The sequence below is a fragment of the Tachypleus tridentatus genome, chromosome 3, assembly GCF_004210375.1.
Source record: "Tachypleus tridentatus isolate NWPU-2018 chromosome 3, ASM421037v1, whole genome shotgun sequence".
Lineage (NCBI taxonomy): Eukaryota > Metazoa > Arthropoda > Merostomata > Xiphosura > Limulidae > Tachypleus > Tachypleus tridentatus.
In genome coordinates this window covers 77,339,259-77,357,345 of record NC_134827.1, presented here as the reverse complement: position 1 = coordinate 77,357,345, position 18,087 = coordinate 77,339,259, and the positions used below count along the sequence as shown (strand labels likewise).

General features: G+C 35.1%; 1 protein-coding gene across 5 annotated transcripts in view; it reads right to left on the bottom strand.

Moving 5' to 3' along the window:
- LOC143247251 (carboxy-terminal domain RNA polymerase II polypeptide A small phosphatase 1-like) overlaps nucleotides 1-14,514 on the bottom strand; it is a 29,418-nt gene extending 14,904 nt beyond the window's left edge. For 2 of the 5 annotated variants that reach the window (XM_076494980.1, XM_076494984.1), the window contains exons 1-2: nucleotides 14,306-14,508; nucleotides 1,879-2,006 (exon numbers count right to left, since the gene is read on the bottom strand). In XM_076494980.1, coding sequence (XP_076351095.1) covers nucleotides 1,879-2,006; nucleotides 14,306-14,378 — 201 coding nt within the window. In that variant the 5' untranslated portion in view covers nucleotides 14,379-14,508. Of the gene's footprint in view, nucleotides 1-1,878; nucleotides 2,007-5,911; nucleotides 7,397-14,258 lie in introns of those variants that run through there. The other 3 variants (XM_076494981.1, XM_076494985.1, XM_076494983.1) reach the window with 3 other exon arrangements.
- Between the last annotated feature and the right edge of the window lie 3,573 nt (nucleotides 14,515-18,087).

Here is an 18,087-nt window from a genome sequence, read left to right as displayed (position 1 = left end):
AGAAACACTCACTCCTACCAGAAATAATACAGAAACAGTTATTGGAATACAGTTTTTCCCTAACAAATAAATATTCAAAGTACACATTTGTTTTCTTACTTTCAAATGTGAGTATCTGTAGATATTAATCTAAAAAGCCCTGATCTTCCCTATCTCCTTTCCAGATATCAAAACTTCTTGCAGTATTCCTTGGAAAGTGTTCTTTTTATCACAAAGGTTCATTGCAATACTTTTGTTTATTTTTACATACACTGATATCAAACACAGTCAAAACTTTTCACAAAATTACGAGGTTCAGGATAGGTAAAACAAAGACATTAAAAAACAAACCAAAACATAAACGAACAGTAAAAAATTAAGAGTCCTATATTTACTAAACACACCAATTTGCACTTTTTATTGCAGCTTGTTCTGACTGATATGGTAAGCACAAGACAACAGTTATATTACACTCTCAAAACAGACAACACATGCAATTGCAGTATTCCACAACCAAAAGTTACGTACCTGTTTGTACAACTATTTGTTCCATCCCCTGGAGCTGAAAGTTATATATTTCTAGCCATTGGTGTGTAAAATATTTTTTTGATTTATTTTAATATTTAAAACAAGTTGAAGAGCAAGGTGATGTTCAGTGAAGAATAAAAATTACTTTTTTCCACTGTAAGTATGCACATCCTCATATCTACAATTTTTTCAGTATTCCTGAACATTGTATCTGTTGCTAAATTAGCTTTGTTTGATAAATCTGACATTGAATACATAATAACATGCTGAATGGAATACATGCACACTTTAACACCCAGTCACGTACCAAGACTTATGGGAAAATCAATCGTGTGCACATACAGTTAATGAAAATGTTACAACTATGTGAAAAATATCCTCACAAAAATTTATATAAGGATGAAACTAGTAGTAACTTTGCTTTGATACTTCCACTGCACACAAATGTTGTTGATTATTTAACATTTACGTCTAATGCCTGTAGTAAAATTTATTCATTTCAGTGGAAAAACTACTCAAAATATTAATAGATAACACAATGGTGTTATAGGCACATCTTTCACTACAAGTTTACAAAATTATGGCTTGAATAATAAGATTTAATGGTGAAGATTTTGTGATAAACTGTAGTTAATTATCCTATGTTAAGTATCTAGAAAATCAAAAAATTTATAAAGAGATTCAAGTTGGGCTTTACAAATGATTAGTGTGGAACTAACTGCTACATGCTTTGAAAAAACAAACCATGGGGCTTTATCGTTGCTACTGAAGAAACACAAAAAGGAAGATATTCTGCTGATGATAAACAAGAGGAAACATGTTCCCAGTTAAATTATGCTAACAGACTTGGATAAAATTTAAGGTCCTGAAATAATCTGTTTTATTCGACCCTCAGCTAAACTAGTATTTCAATACTGTTGTGGTTTATACCTATAATATCAACCAATATTTAAAAACTGTTATATTTTTATTTAACATGAAAAACAAAACAACTCATTTTAAGGTTTCAATCCTACCTTTAAAAGTAAACAAAATGTATTTCAAAAACAGAATCTTGTGCATTTGTTTTTCCAGTTTAAAACATACATCACAAAAGATTGATAAAACTGAAATAATAGAAGTCACATACACTCTACCAAATAACAAATATTAACATAAAAACATGCCAAATGCCTCAGTAAGTATATGCCATTATTATGATACAAAAACTTGTGAATACAATGAAAAACAGAACTAAGTAATCCCTCCAAAAAATAATTAATTTGGAAACTAAAATTAAATAATTCATTAACTGGCATTACATATTACACTTTTAAAACATTTTTATGACAATTTATTCCATCATGCCAGTTGATAAACGTTCATGCTTACCTTGGTTTCGCACTGGCCATTTTCCTCAGTATGTACGGGGGAATTCGTTTGGCTCAGATAAGGATTAAAACAACACAATAAAGTGTTAAGAAAGCCTTTCTGCTGTGGCTTTTTAATCAGAGGAAAGACTGAAAAAAAAACAACCAAAACCTAACTAAAGTTAACTGTGTATGTTTCAGAGGTATTAAAAGTGTTCCCAGTAATACAACCTTACTCTAAAAATTTTTCAAAAAAAGAAAAACAAACCAACATAACAAATCTTCAGCTTACACGCAACATTCTATTCAACCATAGACCTACACTTTCCGGTTTATGTTTAATGTAGTAAAAACTAAGTCATAATATCAGCTACTTTAACCACAAACAAAACAGAAAAAAAATACTTAACAACAACTAAAGAGTTACTTCTATTGTTTTCCAATTTTAAAAAATACTACAAAAACGAATATAATTAATACCATTAGTACCTTCATCAGTTCATGATATGTAGCCTTACTGCCAGTATTACTATGAACAAAACTGAATATTTGTACTCTTATGTAAAACAAAAATTAGTGCAAACATGAGGTAACACTTAAGAAGTTAGATAAACATCTAATATAAGAAATGCCACACCCTGAATCTATCCAGTTAAAGTCCACTGGTTCTAGATAGCTGGCACAGTGAACATTATGTGAGGAAACAACATGGTGAAGCATTTTAAAGTCAACTAGTCATAGCCAGCAGGACATAAGAACAAAGTATCTATATATTCTATATATTAATATGAATTTCACTTTTATTACCACACTGTTTTAATTTTTGAACAACATTGTGAGTAACAAACATCACCCCTTGCTATGCACTAACTGACTTGCATATGAAAGAGCATAAGACATTAATTTCATTTATTTATATGCAATGAAGAACCTGAAATCTTTGCTTTTACCTCTGAAGACACAAAACTCTACCTTATAAATGAAATCAAGAAACATCAAGTTTCTTTAAGTAAACATTCTTTCTTAACAACACTACTGTTACATACTTTACTACCCAAAACTTTGGGATCACAATTTTATGGTTGGGGGGGGGCCTACTGGTACTATATTTCAATAGGGAGTGAGTCTACAAGGATTCTACTTGGGAAGTTTCTGGTCATCTGCTATTACACATATGGAGAATTAGACCAGGCAGGGCAGTTTAAATACACCATAACTGCAGTCTGTCCCTCAAACAAAAAATTCCCAGTAAATTCAGGATGGCACTCTTGACTGGTCACAGCAGATTATGAACATTTTCTCAAGCCACTGCTGGACATACATCAGGGTCTGGCAAAGCTCATCATTGTGCAGAAAGATATGTAGCCCTTCTCCACAGAATCCCACTTTTTTAACATGGATTAGTCTGTTTACTGTTAAGCACAAAGCTACACAATAGGTCAACTATTATGCTACAGGTTTCAATACCTGGTTTTATTAGCTTTATAAGCATTTGAACTTACTGCTGAGCCACTGTGTATGTGTGTGTGGGGGACAACACTGGTCAGAATGTCACAATACCACAAGATATAATTTAATTTATCAAGATAGTGTAACACTGGTCAGAATCTCAACATAACCATGACTCCATACATTATCATCAAACAAGATTCAAACCTGATAAGAACCTTAGAACAACTCACACCAGTCTTCATAACATCATCATGAACAAGATGTTTTTCAAAAGCATTAAAAATAAACAAACAAGAAGTATAGTCCACCACTAGAAATGATTATTTGTCCATGAGTTATCAGCTTACTTCTAAAGTTTAAAGCACCAAGAGTAACAATGCCCTCTATTCACAGCCATAACGAGCTGTTGATGAGCCATAGACTGTTCATACAGTCTCCCAGTCTGAAGATCTTTATATACAATGAATGTTCTAGCTTCCAAAATAATGTAGTCAATCCCACATGTGGTCCACCAGATGTATGCCAGTTTGTAAAATGTTCAGTATTAATATATACAGTAGTTTCACATTTTTAATCATATCAACAACAACACATGTGAGCAGATAGGGGCTGAAATATCTTAAAGTACACATTACCAACTGCAAACTACATCCTATAATCATGGCACGAAGACTACAACTTGCTGTCTGTGGTCATAATAAGTTAATTATTGGTAATACAAATTACAAATGCTTTGGCACCCATCTGACTAAATACCAGGTCAAATGGGTGTGTTACACAGTAGAATTCAGCTCAAAAACAAAATTAATATGAAAAACTTAGCTACTTCCCAGTACCTTTCCATTTAATACATACTGTGAAATATAGGTTAAAAAAAACAACAACAAAACTATTAAAACATTTATAAAAAACTCGAATTAATAACTCGGTAAGTTTGAAGTTTGTTAAAGCAGACAATGAAAAAAGAAAAACATAACTAAGTAAAAACTTACCGAATACCAATATGTTCACTTTTTAAAACTTAGCACAAACCTCCATAAAAGCCCAGCATGGTCAGGTAGTTAAAGACTGAAAGGGCAAGCATGTTTGTTGCAACGTTATTTAGCTATAACCAATCTCACTATTCCTTGGTAAAAGAGTAATGCAAAAGTTGACTGTGGGTGGTGATGATTAGCTGCCTTCCCTCTAGTCTTACACTGCTAAATTAGGGGCAGATAGTGCAGATAGCCCGATTGTAACTTTGCACAAAATTAAAAACAAACTGAACCTCCACTAAACCCTATCTGCGTGTCACTGTTAGCCATCAACACTCACCACCAACTCTTTGGCTACTGTGATAAAACTGAGCAGTGGGCTTTGGCTATTTCTCTTACAAAAGCTCCCACAGTCCCAAATAACAATCTTTGCAACAACAAATCACTTTTTGTATATCATCCACACATCATTAATGCAAAATTAAGTGGGTTAATTCATTTCATTTTTTATTAATTAAAATAACAAGTAATTAATACAACACACTATTTTAATGCATTTCTGATACCAAGTAACAAAAACAAAGAAGGAACCACTTTATTAAAGATAAATATAGTATAAACTTTTAGGGTCAGAGTTAAAAAAAAACAAATCACAAAAGATTAGATTTATCAATGAATGGGATTATATCAAATCTGTTTTAACCTAACATTTCAAAGTGGTAAAAGTTCAAATATACTCAATGGAAAACAAGCAGTATGTGAGCTACTGTTACTTGTCCTTGGTGTTTTATAACAGTAACTATGTTACTTAAGATATATATTATCTTCTATATGTTTAATACATGTTACTGCCAATAATAAACCTGTTATCTGAAACACCAAGGCCAAGTTATCTTAATAGCATTAAAACTAAGAACATTTTCACATGTGATACAGCATGTACACACAAAGATAATGTGTCAACCCAATTTTATCCTGTAGAGGTTTTATACTACCAACATAAACTAAACTTGTATATTGAAATATTAAAGACACATTACACCTTACACTTTTGATGTACAACAGCTGATTGATAAATAATTTTATAATATAGGTGGATTTAAATGAACAGACTTTAAAAGACTAACTGCAGATGTTTTAAATTAGTTCTTTAAACAAAACTGCAAACAATAACTTTGGGCATCAATTCTAGTAGTTCTATACAAAATTTTGGAGGGCAAATGTTTCTTTTTTTAGCATCATGCAATTTTAGAAATATTCTGTGAAGAGCCACAAACAGGTAATTGATTTATTTTTTGTATATCTTATTTATTAGAAGGAACTTTATAAAACTGTACTGTTAGAAGTTAAGAGATCTGTAAATAAAGACAAATATGCCAGACACAATGCTAAACATCTATCATGTTAACTGACTTGAGACGTTCTACAACAAAATTTTAAAGTTTGTTTATTGAATTTTGTCCAAATCTTACTTAAAAGCTATATGTGTTAGTCATCCTTAATACCCCCCGCTGATACAGTGGCAAGTCTTAGGATTTACAACATTAAAATCAAGGGTTCGATTACCCTTGGTGGACTCAGCAGATAACACATTGTGGCTATGCTATAAGAAAAGATTCACAAACATACTCATTCTTAATTATGAAATGATAGACTGGCTGAAATTAAGCTGGTCACCACCACCGCTCCTGTCTGAAAGAGGAAGCGTATTTGGGATTGGAATTAAAACCCATGACCCGAAAATTAAGAGCAAAATTAACTATCCACCAGGTCATGGAAAACAGCACAGAGACTGTGAACCACAAAGCTGCGTTGAATTTGAAGTAGTGCACTGAACTGCTAATAAACCTTATTTATAAACTAAACATGTTTATTCAAATTATGCATCGTTCGTTTTGGTTTTTATCACATACATCCAAGGGCACATTATTCTGGCACAAGGGAAAAAAAATCCCTCTTAAGATTTAAGGTTCTAGGCCTATATTTACATATGGATTGCGTTTATACGTTTAAACACGATCCATCGTCTACGGGAAATACGGTTCTGACGTTGTTAAGCCTTAATTTACCACAACTTCTATAAACAGACCTGGCATAATGCCAATTTCGAAGAATATCGTATTGAAGGTCGTTATTTGTACACGGGGTGATTTTAAAAGTTACACCAGTTACTTGCTGGAAGGACATCATGAAAAAAAAACGTACGTGGTAAACGTTTCCTTTTTACAATATTCGTTACATTTAAATCTAAGTGCTGGATGCGATTTGAAAACCAAAAACGTTGCAAGAAACATACACAAGGAAAGACTCCACCTGGTCAACCTAACATTTATATTGCCATTCCAAACACGCGCGTTATTTTAGAACTAATTAGAACATACAAGTTTCTAATTGTAAAAATGCTAACGCTAAATAGATTTAATGAAACACAAACTATTTTCTTCACTTAACCCTGGATTTTGTCCACTGACCAATGCGTTCCAGATGTAGGTTATTTAAAAGAACTTCAAATGTTCAACCTGAAAAGCACTACATGCTAGTGGTTATCAAAACTGTCTCGACAAATATAGTAACATTCTTAAGCCTCCTCTGACACCAGACAAAGGAGAATATTATTTATTACAAGTTGTAATGAAAGTCAGGTACGTCAGAATGGCTATTAATTTAAGTTTGTACTAAATAATTACTATTAACCAGGATATCCTAAAAGTATTCAGGTCTCAAACTTTTGACACCAATATTTTATACAACACAGGGGGTTAGTGACTTTTAGAGTCAGATACTTATCAATAATGTCCAATTCCCTTAGGATTTTGCCCATCCCTTAGAACAGAATAGCCGGACTGACTATCATATTTATAACTCGCCCACAATTGGGAACATGAAGAGTCTTCAACAGTACCACGATTCGAACTTTGGGCCTCTCAAAGCCGCAGGTCATTACGCTAACAACCAATTGTTTTGATACAGTTAATGTACCAAAAATAACGGAACTTTCAAGTGAGAACTGATAAATAGAGTAAGTGTATTGTTTGTGCACATAACTATAACTATTCAAAAAGTTAGTGAACAAACGGATCGCAAACAGGATGAAAAATGAACTCCCAGACAACCACCACTTGAGCAGAAAATTCTAAGAATATCAAATAATCTTAAGCATTCGATCTCGCTAAACCGTCATGAATATTAACTTTCGTCACAAACAACTATTCCAGTTTCTTTAAATGTGCGTAGGTGACACTTCGATTCATGTGAAGGTCGTTTAAACCACTTTCAGAAATAATGCTTCCCGATTCTTGTCTGACCAATCAGTTTCAGGAAATTGATTAGGTGTTGTCAAGGCGTATAAAAATCCCCCCCTCTCTCTTCAGATACATAAACAATATATTTCACAGAAGTCCCCCCCTCTCTCTTCAGATACATAAACAATATATTTCACAGAAATCCCCCCTCTCTCTTCAGATACATAAACAATATATTTCACAGAAGTCCCCCCTCTCTCTTCAGATACATAAACAATATATTTCACAGAAATCCCCCCTCTCTCTTCAGATACATAAACAATATATTTCACAGAATCCCCCTCTCTCTTCAGATACATAAACAATATATTTCACAGAAATTCCCCCTCTCTCTTCAGGTACATAAACAATATATTTCACAAAAAGTCAAGAATTTTACTGCGAAAGAACGCACTACTGTTGGTGTGTTTGTAGTTAAGCACAAAGCTACTGAAAGGGGTATCTGTGCTCTGCCTACCATGCGTATCGAAACCCGGTTATAGCGTTTTAAGTCCGCAGACACACCGCCGTGCCACTAGGGAGCACTAGACAAACAAAGTCCATACAAAATAAGAAAAACAAACCTACCTCTATGAAAATGAAAAGTTAAACTGAGACAAACAAATTAACACCAATGTTTGTACGTGATTTCAATCACGCGTGTTAAAATATTATGATAATTATTAGAAGGATCCTAACAATTAAAAACTTTATTTGAATCACCACGGAAATAACGTAAACATGTATGAATGACAATTCCTACGAACCACATCAATCGCTCCTCTGATATTCTACGTAACTAAAAACATAAGAAGCACGTGCTCAGCAAAGAAATATCGATCATCATGCGCAGACCTCTGGTACGTTTGGTTAATAAGTAACCTATATTTTGTATAGCTTCACTTTTCACCAATAGACCAAAATAAAAATAACAATTGTGTGCTTATATACAGAGTTTGATCCTTTCAAACCCTTCGCTACAATAAAAATAAGTGAATTTTGATTATTGTTTTATCACGTCTTGTATCACACAAAATAGCGACGTTCATTCATCAAGTGTTTTCCCTTTGGTACTGCACAAATGTAGTCATAACTGTTCACATTACTTCATTTCAGAACTTGTACCACCTCATTGATCAAGACAGTTGGAACAAAATATTTCAAACTAGAGATGAAATATGTGGAACGTGAGGACTATCTACACCAACTGCTCCTGATGTAACAGTGATAGAGAAGAGGAGAGGTGGTTTATCAGCAACACCCACTGACAATTTTTGGACTATTTTTTACCAACAAATAGTGAGATTGACTGTCACATTATAACGTTCCATCAAATGAAATGGCGGGAATGTTCGGTGACGAGAATACCATCCCGCCACCAGCACACTGTGAATCGAGACGTGTGTGCTAAGACACATGGTTGTACACAATGTTAGAAACGGAAAGCATAGAGCAAACAAAACAGTTGTTACAATGACATAGTAACCAACTGACCTGACACCCTCCATATGGCATCATGTAATTATGTTTAGTTTAATAATACTTTGTCCAGTTACAACGTTAAAACTCACTTTCAGTGGTCGTGGTTCATTGGCTTCAGTTTTCTATTACTTTTCAATGTCTGGAGTTCCTAGCATTGTACTTGCCCAGCCCTTCAAAAGCCTTATTAACTTGTACTTACGACTAAAGCCACCAAACTTTCCAAACTGAACTTGCAGCTACAACTCCCATAACTGCTGCGTCATCAGACGTCATCATTACAATTTCCAAGTCCTTACGTCTCAGATAGTCCTCAATGCAAGCATTATCAGACCCCAAAGTTCCCCAAGCCTCATCGCTCAATGACCTTTCAAATTTCCAAGGGTTGCCATATCTTAGTTATCCATACTTGTAGGCCCAGCATGGCCAGGTGGTTAAGGCACTCGACTCGTAATCTGAGGGTCGCGGGTTTGAATCCCCGTCACACTGAACATGCTCGCCCTTTCAGCCGTGGGGGCGTTATAATGTCACAGTCAATCCCACTATTCGTTGGTAAAAGAGTAGCCCAAGAGGTGGCGGTGGGTGGTGATGACTAGCTGCCTTCCCTCTAGTCTTACACTGCTAAATTAGGGACGGCTAGAGCAGATAGTCTTCGCGTAGCTTTGCGCGAAATTCAAAGGAAACCAAACCATACTTGTGTCTGGAGTTACAGGCGATTCATCCCATTTTTCCTTCCTCCTGCATGTAAAATAAGCTTTTCTCGTTTTATCACTGCAATTTCATGACACCTCCTTGCTTTACTATTACAGCTCCTTGTGTTGTATTTTCGGTCTAATATTAAAGCTCAAATTCCGAATTTCGTCGTCTGTATCTTTTATTAATTTAGTGCTTTATATCTGATAAAACAGTTTCAGTTTGTACGTCTGTCTGATAATTGTCCAATCCTTGATCAACATCCATAAAACTTTCAAACTTCTTCCAACCACTTGCTTTAAGATTTTTTTAATGAGTTTGGTTGTTATTTACACCCCTTTAGTCCCTACTTTCCGAACTCTGATCGCCACGAAACTTTTGTTTTTTATTTTGAGATGGGGTTGGGGGAAGGTATGGTTCCCTAGAAAATAAATAAATTATTGAAAATAGTTACACCCATATGAAGACGCAACCAGTTAAGTTGAACTTCTTTAAAACGATATGCCACCATTCAATTGGTCAGAAATTCTGTGGTTCGTAGAATGTTTCCATGGTTACAGAAACGTAGAAGTGGTACAGTGTTTAGATTACACTGTGATATGCAGGAAAAACCAACAAAAAACACGTGTTCTGAAAGCCAAAACGTTTGGAAATCACTGCCATACACTTATATAGCATAAAACGTATCTCATTATTCCCAGGAATTGTTTATTGAGTACAAATATAAACAACAGGATATCTGTACTGTGCCAACCATGGGTATCTAGCGTTACTAGCCATCAGGCCTGCCATTTAGCAATTGAGGGTCCGTCGTCGGAAAAAAACAAGAAAAATAAATTCCGTTTAAAGACTGAACTATAATATGTCTATTATTATCTATGACAGCAACAAGTCATTAAAAATAAAATCATATGTGGAAAAAGTATTGTTCATGAAATTCAATCAGATTCTTGGCGTTCGAAAAAATTCGTCGTAATATTTAATGTTTACTGAATACAAGAATAGAATAACATTTTGACGAAATCACATTTATTGAAATATATTTAAATATGTTCGTAATGACAGTTTTCCGCCTCTATGTATACAGGTATGATCATGTTTTCTCTTAGGTTTCAGGCACACGTTTTCATACACTTGTATATCTAATCGTACAGTAGATAATCGAAGTTGATGTATTATCAACACACACTAAATTATTCAAGTGGAGGGAACAAGCACGTTCTGTTGTTATAACTACATACGTGCAGAATGCATGTACGAAAACAAGCACGTGCTTCTACCACGTAGTAGATAGCTAGTTTTACGCAAGCAGGAGAAACACCGCCACCAAACAGTCTCTAAAGTACACAATTCATTGAACTACAAATAATCAGCGCGTGATGTTTCCTTTTGCTATGTGACTATTGGTTACTTCGATTAGCTTTATGTTAGTTGTTGACGAGAATATGTTTATCAAATCTAAACACACCGCCCAAAAGAACGATAATCGGAATTCTTGACTTTCACATGGCAGAACCGCTGTTACATCAAATACCCTCCCTCCCTTGCAACGTTTTCTTAATGAGGTACTTGATGGTCAGTCGTATGATTTGAAATGCAAATGGTCATTCAGCATAAGCTCGTAATAAACAGTTGGTAGATATCGTTTTATACCTTTACGGGTCATGACCTTTAATTTGAATAAGGTATTCGATGTTAACTACTAACCAATACACGAGTCCAATGACCTAGCTATAAATATGCAGGCTTACAACATTAAAATTCGGGTTTCCATATTTGTAGTGGTGAGAACAGTTCATTCCATAGCTTTGTACCTAACAACAACCAAATTCAATGCACGATTGCCACATGTAGAGATAAACACACCTTGGTAGCTAGTTAAACGTAATACACAAATGACTTTACTTTCAAATCATTGTTTAATCATTTCGGTACAGTCACCATAAAGACAAAATGCAGCCAGTCATCTGAGATGCACACTTAACACCAGTTTAACTAGTTGTTTTAGAGCAAAGTCACATTAGACTACCTGCTGTGTCCATTGCATGGATTCACACCTCAAAATTTAGAATCATAAGTCTGCAAAAGTTACTAAAGTAGATGAATGTTGACAAAGTTGCAAGTTACTTCCACCTCTACCCAAGAAAAAGAAAGAAAGAGGTGTTTTTATTCCACTTTTAGTGTTTGGAGTCATTTGATTGGATGCAAAGCCACTTCCAAGAATACCACACATGACTAAGATGACCAGTCTCTTCTTTTCCAACAAATCTGTCAATAAACTTTGCACAGAAGGGTCAGGTGTATACCATCCATCAGATTGAATTCCAGGTCAATTCAAGTAACAGATGGCAACACATAGCATGTAGTCTTTATTATGAATGGTACCATTCCATAGAATGTAGGAGTTAGTAAATTTACAATGGTTATTCCTGCTTACATCATACCACCATTACCTCTATCAGGCATGAAAATAAGATAGGTATAATCCATTGTCTCTCTAAATCAGTATATTTGTTTATCCTACTTAACAAAAAGCTACTAATATTGAAGAAATGATAAAATAGAACAAGGGTAGTTAATAAAATTACTCATTGTCAGTCTTGGCTAATTAAGTAGTAGGATTTGACCATCCTTCTCATAGCATAAAGATATAAACAAGCATGATCCATTTTTCTGTAAGGATACAAACAAACATGATCCACCAAAATTCTTGAAAATAAGTTTTACTGACAGTTGTTTCCCTATATCATTTGTTGTTACATTCAACAATACTAAATAAAATAAGACAAATCATTAAGCATCTTTGGAAACCAATCTATGATTCAACTTTTCTGAGGTTGGTGATAGTTCATGTGAAATTACTAAAGGCATCTGGTAGCTTCATCAGCTTTTTAAAAACACATTTTTCTAAACTAAAAATATACAAACTCACTCGTGGGGTCATAAATTTGTTGGTTCACACAAAAAATCTAAAACAAAGAAACAGAAACAAAAGACATTCAAATTTCAATTCAAATCTACTATTTGCTACAGAGTCCCTATATGACAGGAAGGCTATGTATATTAAAGAACCTGAAATGACTGCATACAGAGAAGTGTTTAAGTGAGTAAAGTACATACAACAGCTTAAGTTACTTACTTATCACTTTGCATTTGTTTTCAGTGATGCTAAACTAAGTGGGTTCCCAGCTACATTATATAAGGGATACAATCTATGGTAACACAAAATGCATTACTTTGTAATTACTATATGTGATGATTATTTACAAGATATGTGTCCAGCTTAACAACTGATCCAAGTCATTACATTACATCTCAACACAGCTAGAAATACTCAAGTGTTTAGTGTCACTAATTATATACCTGTCACTATCGTGACCCCCAAGACATGCTATTAGTAACAAAATGTCTACTGTCACTGGATATCATTAATAACTTCTTACTTTCTCTCACCAAGTCATCTTACAACCTAGTTAATTAATTAGTATTTCCCTGTCCCTCGATGAAGTGATTTTCTTAGACTACTTTCTCAGTGACAATTTATCAATAACCTTTTAAAATTTTAGTAAACTAAGTTCTTATCCCCTTCCATTATACAGATAACAAAAACACTAACATATACACATATAAGATTAATAATACAAAACGTCCCTTTCACGAATCCATGTTTGCTTTCTGTTATGATACCCACACCAATTTTTTTTTTTTTCAAAGTTTCTTTTATCAAACCAAAGATTAATAGTATACGTTTTTTTTTCCCATTATAGAAGCAGGATTTAAACCAGCCTGTAATTTACAAAGGAAGCTTCTTGATTTATTAACTGAACTATACAGTTAATATATAATTATGGAATTATATATAGGAGTCCTATTTCATAGTCATTTTCCATATCATTTTCACTATTTCAACTAAATAAAAAGAATAAAAATATTCCAACAAAATGTGATATTTTAAGATGGAAATTTTTTTCCTAATCCCAAATATTAGATGTTACTTTAATGCACTTTTCCTTTTTTTTTTTTTCATTTTAACTCCCTAAATCTTAACAGTAAACACACACAAAACCTGCAAGATAAAGGATGGTGAGAATTCGAGAACTGAAGAAACAAAAGAATGGATAATACAGTATTACACGAAGTTCCTAATACATACATATATAAACTAGTTTTGCATTTACTTTGCTTTCACACTTTTACTCTTTTCTGAAAAGTACTTCAGTTAGAACGTAAACACTTAGTAGAAACACAAACACAATTTTTTTATCAGCTACTTGAAATGTTGAATTGAATTTGGAACACGGACGAAATATAAAAAAATATTCTAAAGTTACTCACGCTCATAATAACTAATATTTTTTCAATTCATACCAGACACTGTTTTTTCTCAATAAAATATATATCATTTTAGGCTAATTTTCACACTAAACGAATTATTAATTTTAAGATTTGCACTACAAAAAAAATACAAATAAACAATTACACGAAGAAATGTTTTCATTATAACTTATTTAACTAGTACTTACACGTAACGTGAATACTCGCCATTTTGGTGGCTAGACTAACTACTGACCTCTTTCGGGAGGAAAGCTCTTCAGTTGCTCCTCATCTCGGCTAACTTGAGTAACAATGGACCTACTGTCCATTAGTCTTATCAGTCTCCGTAATTACTCAGTTTGAACACTTCAAAAATATCAAAATACTTTCAAATTAAATTTAAATCATAGACATTAGAACATAAACTCCTTCAATCGTACATACGTTTATACGTTTTAAGCGCATGCGTAATTGACTGTCAAAGTTGAAATTCTGAATTCTACATAGCATAACGCCATCTAGAAGAGATAAACCTAACCATGTCATAAGTTGAGTAGGTTCTTGATGACGAGAAACCCACTTAAAGTAAAAAATATATCTCAGAATGGCTGGTATAAGTATTAACATTTTTACTAATAAAGCAGAGGACAACGTTTCGACCTTCTTAGATCATATTCAGGTTAACAAAAACGGCTGGTATGGGTAATAAAACTTTCAAATAAAGTCTTGAATTTACATTTTTGCTTCAAGTAGGTTGCTCGTCGTCACGAATGAAACTTGTCTGTTGGATGAAGCTTACACTTTTTGCCCACTACAGCCTAACACAGGCAAAAAAAAGTGTCAATATCTACTGGCATGGAAAAATAATATGAACCTTGTTAATCACATTCAGTATGAAAACGTATAGTAATCTAAACAAAATCACTTTCAAATGAAACATTATGTTATAAATAGAAGCAACACTTCCATAATTGTTGGCCCGGCATGGCCAAGCGTGTTAAGGCGTTCGACTCGTAATCCGAGGGTCGCGGGTTCGAATCCCGGTCGCACCAAATATGCTCGCCCTTTTAGCCGTGGAGGCGTTATAATGTTACGGTCAATCTCATCTACCATGGTTGCCTACCATCTAGTCTTATACTGCTAAATTAGGGATGGCTAGCGTAGATAGCCCTCGAGTAGCTTTGCGCGAAATTCAAAAGAAGCAAAACAAATCCATAATTATTGTACAATTCATTCTCAAACCAATACATATGAGTCCCTACAGGGTCAGGTGGTTAAGGCACTCGACTCGTAATTTGAGGGTCGTGTGTTCGAATCCCCGTACCACCAAATATATTTGCCGTTCCAACAATTGGTGCGTTATAAAGTGACAGCCAATTCTACTATTCGTTGCTAAAAGAGTAGCCCAGGAGCTGGCGATGGATGGTGATGACTAGTTCCCTACCATCTAGTCTTACACTGCTAAATTAGGAACGGCTAACGCAGATAGTCCTCGTGTATCTTTGCACAAAATTCAAAAACAAACATACAACCTTCAAGTAGCACAGCGCACAAATAAACTATTGTGTGAATGTGTGTTTAATTACAAACAAACTAAAAGCAGTGTTAATTAAATCACTGTTTTGGTGTGAGGCCACATGTTAAAATACAAATCATTGTTGTATTTTACTCTGTTTGGACTTCTATTGTTTTTATTTAAACTTATACGATACGCTAAAGTTATTTCAGAATGAAACAATTATGTTAGTGATAATAAAACATGTTAACTTGTTTTCACAATGTATAGATACTGATTTTGTTTATTTGGCACGAGTTTGTATTCACCACGAGATGGAACCCTAATTCTTAGCAAAATAGCCCCTCAGCTAACATGATGTACAAGGGCTGTTATTATACTAAGAGATGTTCTTTCGTTTAATTGAAGTCGTTATTTAACTTAAAGTAATTTTGTGACGAAAATAAACCTAAGAGATATTCCTCATTATATATATATATAACATATACATATACACACACACTCATGATCAGTAATAGAAAGTTGTCGAAAGTAGTTAGTGCTAATGTGTAATATATATTTACAGAAGAGACAACAAGTACTGTCGCTTGAGAAACGGAATATGATGATACATTACGACGTAATATAATCTCACGGACACAAATGATAAAACTTACCTTATGATTGAAATAGATTTTAAACAAAAGAATCATTAAATCTTAAATGAAATGTTTTTAATATGCTATAGAAGACAAAGTATCAGTAGTTTTTGCATAAGATGTTGGTATCAACTGAGGTATTCCTCTAACTGCATGCTGTTATGAAATAGAACTATATAGACATATAGTTAATCAAGGGAACTTACGAAACACATTGTTGTAAACAGCCAACACTACCTCAAGGTTAGAGACGTATGAAGCAAAACAAATACATTGCTGGCCAAAATATTAAGGCCAATGAACATAAAGATAAAATATGTATTTTGCGTTGTTAAAAACCATTTATTTGAGTAGAGCTTCGAAAGATGAAAATAAGAAAAGGGAAAATAAAAACTCTTTTAGCATTTAATATGGAAAATGTGAACACTATGAAATTAGCCTAAATACTAGCTGGTCAAAAGTTTAAGACCATAGTGAAACAAAGTGTTAATCGGTAAACACGTAACGAAATTTAGTCATTTGTGTTCAAGCATTAGCGATGTTAATATCTTCCACTGACATCTCCTGTGTTACATTAGGTAAAAACATGCCAAAGGCTAAAAAGTTGACAAAGTCTGAACGTGGCAGAATTGTCGAGCTCCAAAAGCAAGGTCTCTCTCAACGTGCTATCGCAGGTGAGATTGGACGTAGTAAAACTGCTGTTGCAAATTTCTTAAAAGACCTTGAGGGATACGGAACGAGAATTTCAAGTGTTCGGCCCAAGAAAATTTCGCCGCCGTTGAGCAGGAGGATTCGACGGGATGTCCGGCAAGACAACAGCCGATCGTCGAACGAGATTAATTTTGAATGTATTTACAACAAATGAAACTGTACAAAAATGCATGACGAAGAGTTAAAAGTAACCATATACAAGAAAAAAACAATAAATATATACACTGATAACTACATGAAGCGAGAGTGGAGGCAGGGCGGCTCAGAAACCAATTTCCACCGGACTCCCCACCAACGCACAAAGTGGCGAGACGTCTGGCCGCCAGAGATGGAAAAATGTCCCAGAACCCAGTCGCTGATAGTTTGCCTCAAGGCAGAGTAACAGCCTATATCTGGCCTTCCTAGCATCGAAAAGTACAACACTGGCGCCTGCTCGAAAACCGATTTGTTTCGAGCAAGCCAGATGATGTACTTAAAGATGGTGATGGTATACTGAAAGGAAAAGGCTAGGTGGCCGGGAACAGGGACCGGTACGTGGTACAGGATGGTCTCCGCCGAGAGCGGCGGGACCCGGAAAAGACGAACAACCCGTTCCCAGATCTCTGCCGACATCGGACAGAGGACCAACATGTGCAAGACAGACTCCACCTGGGTGTGACACACTGGACACAACTCAGTCGCACCAGAGATCCACAGGTACGAACGCTCCCTCACCGGCAGGATGTTATGCACGACGCGCCAGTTGAAAGCCTGAAGATAGCTACCAAAGTGGTGCAGCGCTACGCGGCCCCAAATAACGTCCCACGGCAGAGCAGGATGGTATCACTCAATCCTGTGGGTACATTCGGGGACCAATAAGCGGTAGAGGGAACTGGAGTCGGTGAGTACTTCGGCAGACATGGCACGACAGTCGTTAAAAAGGTCTGACAAAAGAGGGTCCAACGAGATGCCACACGTGGATGTAAAATTCCACTGGCAGCCCATCTGGTCCAGGACACTTACCAAGCGGCATGGACCGAATGGCTGACCAACACTCACCCAAAAAGACTGGGTTCACCAGCTGTTCTTGAAAGGAAGGGTCGAGGGAGGACAAAAACCGAGTAATGTTGTCCCACAACCCCTCGTTCACGGGTGAAGCCGAAAATAAACGGCGATAGTAGCCGAGGCACGCGT